The sequence below is a fragment of the Pistacia vera genome, unplaced genomic scaffold (genome assembly GCF_008641045.1).
Source record: "Pistacia vera cultivar Batoury unplaced genomic scaffold, PisVer_v2 Contig576, whole genome shotgun sequence".
Taxonomy (NCBI): Eukaryota; Viridiplantae; Streptophyta; class Magnoliopsida; order Sapindales; family Anacardiaceae; genus Pistacia; species Pistacia vera.
In genome coordinates this window covers 222,498-232,681 of record NW_022196419.1, presented here as the reverse complement: position 1 = coordinate 232,681, position 10,184 = coordinate 222,498, and the positions used below count along the sequence as shown (strand labels likewise).

The following is a 10,184-nucleotide window of genomic DNA, read 5'->3' as shown; positions in this document are numbered from 1 at the left end:
GGAAAATGCAATGTGAAAATTGGATTGCCACTGTCATGGGGGTTCTCCAAGGTAGTGCTAACTCATGAGAGATTTAAAGAATGTAGATAATCCGCTTAGTATTTATCAAAACCCCACCCACTTATTTTTGGATGTGAGTGCTGCAATAGTATGTGATGAAGACAATGTTTGAAACCAAAATTAGTGTCACTTATGCTCAGTTGGCACTTTTGTCAAATAATAATACAAAGAACATCTTAAGACCTTGGATTTAATGAACCGAAGTGATACAAATGACAATAAAGAACCAATCAACAAGCAAACAGACAACCGCAACACAATATATAAGTGATTGTAAGTGGTTCATCAAAAAAATGTCTACATTCACAGGAGGTTATATACTTCACTAGATTAAAGAGAACAATACAATTACAATATATAATCGTTTCTCACCTTCTATATCTTAATCACTCAAAATCTCTCGTGTTAAGAGTTCTTGCTCATGTTCTCTCTCATACTTGTGCTGAACCGTAGCCACATCTCACACTAACTTAGTCACAAAATTACCCCGAATTAAAGACACAAGATTACCCATAATGAGAAACTAAGTATTAAATTTTTATAAGCCATACTTGAACAGATTGGTCCTGAAGATCCACTTTCAAAGTCTGGAGCTTAGGAAGCTTAGACAACATTTGCTTAATTACAAGAAGCTGTGCCCTTTTTCAGGTAGAGCCCTTTATCAAAGCACTTAAACTGGTTCAAAAAATTCCCACTTGGATCTTAAATAAATCTGGTGAAAACAGAAATTGGAGAAGTATCATGCATTTAGGCATAATGTTCCCTATTCTGTCCACATCCATTTGTGAGATATATACAACTTTTTCTGGAGCTTAGTATGAATTATGAAATATGCTTCGTTCATTACCAAGTATTTCTATACATACTGAAAATAGAATGTTCACCCTGTTCAATCCAATGCGCTGGAAAATCTTATTTCCTTCCCATTATGAAATATGCTTCATTCATTACCAAGTATTTCTATAAATACTGAAAATAGAAAGTTCACCCTGTTCAATCCAATGCGCTGGAAAATCTTATTTCCTTCCCATTTGTCTTTCCCTGATGTTCAATATGTGCCATGAATAGAATTGCAGCTCAATATAGAACCATATTTTGGAATAATAATGGAATGAAATGAGACACACCGAAACTCTCCTTTGAGGAGCTTCCCTCACCGTTCATGGCAGAGCAAACTCGCAGCAGGGTTAGCTCTGCTGCATTTATTTTTGTTACTTAGTAATCGGAGTCTTATAATTATGCTGTAAAGAACCTATCAAATGAGAATATATTGGTATATCACTAAACCATGCATAAAACGTCGAATAAGCATTAGATGTATTAAGATATAATATTAATATGTGAACCTAGTTGCGTAGAGGGTTTAAAAACGTATCAATGCACCATATGTATGTTGTATTTTTCTGTATGTATTCAAGAAGGCCGGCATTGGATGCAAGGCCAAGTATAGAATCCCATTACATGATCCACAATGCAGGCTCGAAACACAGGATCACAAACGCGTAGAGTTGCCTGCATTGTAACATTACCGCCACCAGCTGTGACAGGAGATTAGATTATGCTAAATTTCTGAAATGGGAATTGTGAACAATTCTGTATTGACTATTGAGCTTAAGGAAATCGTCCTTCAATCGTCCTTGTTTCCTTCTTTCTTGTCGCAAAACTGCAGCTTCTTAAAAACGTCCCAACTCCTAAAATTACCACGACTAAGAACATTTAATGATGTGGAACTTGTATATCTAATTGTCCTAATGCTTGTTTGCAGGTAACATTTAAGCAGGCCGGATTGATGAAAAGAAAGATTAAAATATATGAAATAGGTATCAATAAGGATATGCAGAAATGACATTTACTGATAAGATTTTTTCAATTACATTAGAAACCAAATGAGTTACCTCCTAGGCCGGAAGACTGACAAGTTAAAGAATACAAAACTCATAGAAAGCGACGGGCTTTTAAGATGATTGCTCGATGCTATAGCTTATTATTATTCTATGCCTCTGTCTTGGGGGACACCCATCAAGCCAATTGTTTTCTTAGTATCTTGTAATTTTCTGCGAAATTAACGAGGAAAATTGTGTCTATATAACGCACCAACCTTTGGTAATAGGTTCTTTCAGAGCGTTGTTGAATATATTTAGAGAGAGTGAGAAAGAGAAAAATCTGAAAAATGATGCCTGGTTTCCCTTCAAATAAGCTTTATAGTGATCAAAGGAGTAATGAAGTGATGGCCCTTGAACTGGGGCTTTCAACTTTAGATTGGTACATGCCTATGTTGAAACATGCGGCTGCTTCAACCTTGATCCTTCCTTTTTCGGAAGAGACCAGAGATCAAAAGAGGATTAAACGGACACCGAGTGTTGCTGAATCCATTTCAAGTAGCAGTAGTCTGTCCAGTGGCGGAAGCTGCATTAGCCGCAGTAGCAGCACTGGTAGCTTGAATAGTTTGCCGAGGCTCCACTTCCGGGATCATATATGGACTTATACTCGGAGATACCTTGCCGCCGAGGCTGTAGAGGAGGCGGCACAGGCCATGATGAATGCTGAGGATGGTGGAGCTGCCGAAGAAGATGGAACTGCCGACGGTATGAGGCTTGTTCAGCTTCTCATTGCTTGTGCAGAAGCCGTGGCTTGTCGAGACAAGTCACATGCCTCGGCTTTGTTGTCAGAATTAAGGGCCAATGCGTTGGTCTTTGGCTCTTCCTTCCAACGTGTTGCTTCTTGCTTTGTCCAAGGTCTTACTGACCGTCTTGCAATGGTTCAACCCCTTGGAACGTTTGGTTTTGCAGCACCACCAACAATGAACATAATGGATGTTGCAAGTTCAGATAAGAGAGTGGAAGCTTTGCGCCTTGTCTATGAAATTTGCCCGCATATTCAGTTTAGTCACTTCTTAGCCAACTCATCAATATTGGAAGCCTTTGAGGGAGAGAGTTTCGTCCATGTGGTGGACTTAGGGATGACCCTTGGTTTGCCAGATGGGCACCAGTGGCGCTGGCTGATCCAGAGCCTCGCCAACCGTGCGGGCCAACCGCCCCGCCGTCTTCGAATAACTGCGGTTGGCCTTTGTGTTGATAAATTCCAAATTATTGGCGATGAGCTTGAGGCTTATGCACACGATTATTGTATAAATCTGAACTTTTCCGTTGTGGAAAGCAACTTAGAAAACCTGCAGACTCAAGACATCCAAGTAGATGAAAATGAAGTTCTTGTTGTCAATAGCATCCTCCAGTTGCATTGTGTGGTTAAAGAAAGTCGAGGAGCTCTAAATTCAGTCCTTCAGATAATCCATGAGCTATCGCCCAAAGTTTTGGTTTTAGTGGAGCAGGACTCAAGCCATAATGGGCCATTTTTTCTGGGGAGATTCATGGAAGCATTGCATTACTACTCAGCAATTTTTGACTCCCTCGATGCCATGCTACCCAAATATGACACCAGGCGCGCCAAAATGGAACAGTTCTACTTTGCAGAGGAAATTAAAAACATTGTGAGTTGTGAGGGACCTGCAAGGGTTGAGCGACATGAGAGGGTGGATCAGTGGCGACGGAGGATGAGTCGCGCAGGATTTCAGGTGGCACCCATCAAGATGATGGCTCAGGCCCAGAAATGGCTCAAGAACAAAAAGGTGTGTGAAGGTTACACTGTTGTGGAAGAGAAGGGATGTTTGGTTCTCGGATGGAAATCAAAGCCAATAATTGCTACTTCTTGTTGGAAATGCTGAAGCATGTATAGCTGCATAATAAAGTTACCAGGGTTCTAATGGTAACTAGGTAGCAATGAAAACCCAATAATGTCTTTACTCCATTGGCGCTACTATGTTAGGCATGTAGCAAAATTTGGAGTGAAAGCAAGTTATTTTGAATGGAAAATAATACAGTCACCGACGGTAGTGTATCGAATTTGTGCATTGAATGACGTAGCAAAATCCTGACCGTTGATTAATTTTAACTTAATATTAATCAACGGTCAGGATTTTATCACGTCATTCGATGCACAAATTCGATGCACTATCATCGGTGGCTGTAGCATTACTCATTTTGAATTCCAGTGTGACCTGTTCATTGTCTTTGAACAGATGAAATAAAGTAAATGTATTGTTGTTTGGGTGCATAGAGGATGGGTTCCTAAATGTACATATTGATATTTCATTGATTCTTTAATTCAATTCATGACCAAAATTTCTTAAAAGTCACTTGTCTTTGATGATCAACCTTTTCCAAAGCACCAATCATTGGGTGGCCTGATGGTAAAAGAGCACATGAGGATTTAATATGGCCTTGCAAGTTCGAATCCCCTTAATAATAACAGAGCAAGGGGAGGATTTAACATGACATCTCAAGTTCGAGTCCTCTTGATGGTAAAAAAGCAAAAGAATAATCTAACATGATCTCCCGAGTTCGAGGCCATACAACCCCTAATAGAGATGACCACTAGAGCTCTTATTTGACTGGTATTTTCGAGAAATTAGTTGATATATGTGTAAATTGACCCAGATACCTCGGTTATCAAAAAAGATGAGGATTGATATGGTGTCCTGAGTTTGATCCCCACAACCCCTAATAAGGCTACATATTGATATTTCATTAATTCTTTAATTCAATTCATGACCAAACTTCTGAAAAGTCACTTGTCTTTGATGATCAACATTTTACAAAGCGAGGCAACAATAACACAAAAGATATATAGAAAGCTTGCATTTAGACTTTTATTTATTTTTTATTTTTTTATTATTTTTTTAGATAAAACCGATAATTGTATAAAAAGAATAAAAGAAACAACCTAAGAAATGAAATCCCCCCTAGGCTAAACCTTGGACAAGCCCAAGGCTAAGCTACACAAAAGACCAAGAATACTAGACGATGTACAATCCTTTAAGCCCAAAGCCTATTCAAAAAAACAATGCTTTAAACAAATGCTCAAAACCAAGTAAATAATAATAATAATAATAATACACGATACAATATTCTCTTATAATATTATATGATAGAAGATGATTAGATGAAAATTTATTTTTAATTTAAAATCAATCAATCATATTTTATCACATAATGTTGTATAAAAATATTATATGTGTAGTATTACTCAAAAAAAAAAAACAAAGACTCTTAATTTTGATGATCAACTTTCTCCAAAGTTGTGCTACCTTAATATATATAGAAGATAGAAGCCCGCATCAGGACTGGCCAAAATCGGCGGTAGTATGGGAGGAAATGGGTGCACAAAACGCCAATGACAGCAAAAGGAGAGAAGGGAGAAGCAGCTAGCCAAAGAAATAGGGAAAAAAGGGAAAAAAAAACAAAAAATTAATATTAATTAATCATCCTGCCCTCACTTATAACAGATTTTTGGCCATCTTGTTTTTTTTTTACAATGAGATTTATTTATAAAACTTTGCTATAGGTAATAAAATTATATTTTAAAATTTTTTAGATGAAAAAGTATCATTAAGTCATTATTTGAATAGAAAAAAATAGTTTAGTCTTCTATAAATGCTAAAAAGTCATAATACTGCACCTTTCACTTTCATAGTATTCAAAAAGTAATAAGCTCTGAGAACAGTTTTGATATATTTTCTAATGCATTTGGTAACGGGACAACCTCTAACCACCATATTCTAAACGTTTTGATAATGTATCAAAATTATGTTATGAAAGTTGTTCTTCGCAATTCTACTAATTCTCACCTTGTTCTTGTTCTCATCTCATATTCTATTTTAAGAGCAATTGGAGGTCATAATGAAAAAGGAAAAAAAAAGGGGGAGAATATCATTCACTATCCCTAAGGTTTCTTAATTTTATTTGGATGAAAATTTTTGCACCTTCAAATAGTCCCTTAAAGTTTGAAAATTATATTGTTTACCCTTTTGTCCTAATTTCCTTATATTGCTATAAATTTTAAATGGGTAAAATGGTAACTTTGAATCTTATGAACTAGTGTTAAAACAAAAAGACAACTTTAGTCTTGTAAGAAAGTAATTTTGTAAACCTAACAAAGTAAGTCAAGTGGTACGATAGGGACTCTTAGATGTATTATTCAAGAGATCTTAACTTCGAGTCTTTTTTCGATTGTTAATAGAGATAATTACTAAAGTTTTTACTTGGTCGATAATTTCAAAATCCCAAAAAATTAGTTAAAATAAGCGTAAGCTATCCCAAACACCTTCGATTATATATATAAAAAAAAAAAAAGTTAATCAAAGAGGCATCAATGATAAAATATTTTTGATAGTCTATTTAATAATGAAATGGCGTTCAAAATATATTTATAAACCTTTGAGGGTCAGCTTAATATTAAAAAAAATGATATTCTCCGTAAGTATGACAATGGGTAATTTTTAGTGATTCGCAAAAAGTGGAACTTTTTAAGGGTTGTGGAGGGAGAGAAAGAGAGAAGAAAAAATGATGGAGGGTGTAGGGGTGTTGGGTGTGTCATCATCAGCTTCTATTGTTTGTAAGAGAAGTTGCAGCTTATCCTACGCCTCCAACAAGCTTATCCAACGCAGCAAAACTCAACTTGCTGCATTCCCCTCTCACTCCCATCTTTTCCTAAAATCTCAAACATGTCCTCTTCAATCCAAAACCATTGCTCGCAACTCCACCAAACCTGGCATCTTCCTTCCCCACTTGGTCGCTTCCCTGGTATGATTTTGCTCCTCTCTCTGACTCTTTTTACATGATTTATGGCACCCTATTGGAGTGTTTTTCCCTTCTTTTTTATTTAGTTTGGTAACAGAGTATAATTAGCCTATTTCTCTATTTTCATATTCGGGGTCGATTAATGGAAACCCATCTGAGGTTTTTTTTTTTTTTTCTTTCTTCTTTTTGTGTTTAGGAACAAGTTGAGGAGACTTACATTATGGTAAAACCCGATGGTGTTCAACGTGGTCTTGTAAGTATTACTCGTTTTGTGTAATGTATTTGTTGAAAATTTAATGCTGGTTTGTCGCTGAGAAAAGAAATACAATTTTGTAATTTCAATTATTCCTTGGAGAAAGCCTATTGAATCAGTTGAACGCAATACAAATATGTTTCTGCTTATTTCAAATGGCTACTTCATTTCTGGATAGGACAACAGCAGAAAAGGATGTATGCTTCGGCTTTCTCAGCATAGGCATTAATCAGGAGACATTAAATAATTTTTTTGTTCTGAATTATCAATATGGGTTATGTTTTATTAGGTTGGAGAAATTATTTCAAGGTTTGAGAGGAAGGGATTCAAACTGACTGGCTTGAAGCTCTTTCAATGTCCCCAAGAATTGGCTGAGGTTTGTTTTTGTGATATACTTATATTCCTTTTACTGTTGTTTGTGAAGAAAAATCAACAGCTTACTTTCTAATATTCAAGAGTGACTGCGTATATAAATGAAGCAGACCAAGTAGTGCATTTTTTACAATAGAGCACATACCTGTTTCATTGTTGAGGAAATAGAAATTAGCATTCAATAATATAGTGTGCCGCCAGACTGTATGCCATAAGCTTTCTATACCTGCGTGTGTTGACAATGATTCAGAATATTTTAAGTTTCATCTTTGAAAATTTTGTCAATATATGGCTATTTGATAACCTCCTCATGATGCTTGGACAATTTTGCTTATGTGTATCTTCAATGGTTACAGGAACACTACAAGGATCTCAAGTCCAAACCATTCTTCCCTAAATTGATTGAATACATTACTTCAGGCCCAGTTTTATGTATGGTATGCTTCTCCTTTCTTTTAACTCTATATGTACCTTTTTAGTTCAAGAAACTGATGGTGATGTAATTTTATCAAGGCTTGGGAGGGTGTTGGTGTTGTGGCATCAGCACGTAAGCTAATAGGCTCAACAAACCCTCTGCAAGCAGAGCCAGGAACAATAAGAGGGGATCTTGCTGTTCAAACAGGAAGGTAGACCTCTTCAGACTTTTGACTTTGCTCTACTTAAGTGCATCTTATACTAGATGGTACTTAAATATTTAATCCTCTTGTAAACAATTATTTTGTCAATAGACAAAGTCTGATGATGAGCATTTTGGCAGGAATGTGGTCCATGGAAGTGACAGCCCTGAGAACGGCAAGCGTGAGATAGGTAACGTTGTTAATGCTTTTTTATGACATTGGGAACAGCATGGTGCTCATTTTCATGATTCTTTTCTTGATCTCAAAGTGAATCCCAGTGTTGGTATATAGCCTATGTGATGTGAGATGCTACTGAAGTTACTTGCCCTGGTTTTTTTCCCAGTACATATTACATACCATTCATATGAACTGACCAACACTGTAACCTCACCCGAACAATGCAAAGACCAGAGAGCAGCCAATCAGCCAATTAATAAATGATATATGTGTGATTATGATGCTTACATTGGTAGTAGTGAGAGATTTTTAAGTTACCAGGAACTCAGCACTTCAGTATTCCATAATCATCAAGTATCATATGAGAGCGAGACGTAGGAAGCTAATGCATATGATACTGAGAGCTTAAATGAAAATGGGGCATATAGTCAAGTGAGTATTGGGTTGGAAAGCCACAAATGGCCTACATACTGGGAAGAAAATGTGATAGTATAATTTGTTTCCCTCTCTGCATCTTCCTTTTCTATCTTCATGCAGACCTGATCAATAAAATTTGCTTTTTTCCCATTTTTTGGAAGCTAGAATATAGATTTTATGCTCTATCCATATCACTTTGGGTGAATCTATCTGATCCTAGTGCAAAATGCCTGTTCCTTCTCTCTTTCTCTCTCTCTCTCTCTCATATTTTGATTTCTCTGCAGCGCTATGGTTCAAGGAAGGTGAATTATGCCAGTGGATACCAGCTCAAGCACCATGGTTAACGGAGTGATCTTTCACCAAACAATTACAGTTAGGCACACCTTTGTAACAGCTGTCTTCGGATTACCCTAGTGTTTTAACTGATCTTTGATTCAAACAGTTCAATGAAAACTGCATGTAAGAATAAAATTGTCATTTTCTAATAGAAACATTCGGAAGTTTAGTCCTTCATTCTTTCTTTTCTTAATTTGACTCATTTCTCCGTTTAGATGAATGGCCATCTACTGCTGTATCATGTTCCAGCAACCCTTTTATGACTGAAATCTTGTTAAGGCTAGTTGTATCTGGCATTTTGAGAACTATTAATCTTGTAATATGGGAATATTGCAGTAATATTTACCATTGCTTGAGAAGAAAAGAAACTTGCCTGAGGGTTTCTGGCGTTAAACAGGGCCTATACTGGGTGGAAGAACTGGCTCAACAAAAAAAACAGAAAGGGATTCTAGTTGTAACTTGTAAGGTATTTAATGAAACCATTGCTAAAACTGAGATCTTGTTCAAACAGTCGTCAGCTTGGTCCCATCCATGGAGCAAAATACTTGAAAATGTAACGGAAATAATCTTTTATCAAATTTTTTTCTTTTTTAGTTTTTTACCGGACTTCTTTATAAACTTTTTCTAGACTTGATTTTATTTTTGTCATTTCAATTGCCAATTTAAACAAATTCTGCCATCTAAACTTTGTTAATAGATTCATATTATGCTATTTCCTGAAACTACGAGGCACATTACATTATTTACCCAGCATTACTTATCAGAACTCAAAAGTGAGCACAAATAATGAATTCAAACCGTTTTATCATGCTATTTCCTCAAAATATGCAGCACATAACATTCTTTACCCAGCATTACTAATCAAAAGTGAGCACAATAACTACAACAAAGTTGAAAATGAATTCAAACCGTTCTAATGTTAACACGTATCCAGATCAGGAACACAAAACTTTTCTCATGATTGACTAACAGGAAAAGAACTGATACAATCCTGTTCCAATCTACTAGAAGTTGTTGAAGTACTTACACAAGAACCATCATTCTCGATCATCATATTCTCCTCTTGCGATGAGCTTTTGCCTTGTCCAGAACTCCTAAATTTGGAAAAGAGGTAAAGAATGGACAAATTCCTGTTCTGCTGCTGTTGCAAACTGCCAGTAGATTGACAATCACTCGAACTCGATGAAATACTCGAAGAAGAACCATTAGTATCTATCACCATCTCATTATTGTGGCCCTGGGAAACAATATGGGAACTGTTCAACACTTTGAGAGAAGTAGAATTTTCCTCTGAACAATGTGAGCTTTTAGCATCCA

At 36.4% G+C, this 10,184-nt stretch overlaps 2 protein-coding genes across 2 annotated transcripts; both read left to right on the top strand.

Annotated features, from left to right (window-relative positions):
- Positions 1–2,230: 2,230 nt before the first annotated feature.
- LOC116109234 (GRAS family protein RAM1-like) lies at positions 2,231–4,035 on the top strand. The gene has a single exon (XM_031395466.1). The coding sequence runs from the start codon at positions 2,231–2,233 to the stop codon at positions 3,779–3,781; it is 1,551 nt and encodes a 516-aa protein (XP_031251326.1). The 3' UTR covers positions 3,782–4,035.
- A 2,359-nt stretch (positions 4,036–6,394) lies between these two features.
- Positions 6,395–9,044, top strand: LOC116109242 (nucleoside diphosphate kinase 2, chloroplastic). The gene is made up of 7 exons (XM_031395478.1): positions 6,395–6,698; positions 6,892–6,948; positions 7,238–7,324; positions 7,677–7,757; positions 7,834–7,946; positions 8,078–8,127; positions 8,816–9,044. The coding sequence occupies exons 1-7, from the start codon at positions 6,459–6,461 to the stop codon at positions 8,881–8,883; spliced, it is 696 nt and encodes a 231-aa protein (XP_031251338.1). The 5' UTR covers positions 6,395–6,458; the 3' UTR covers positions 8,884–9,044.
- Positions 9,045–10,184: the final 1,140 nt, after the last annotated feature.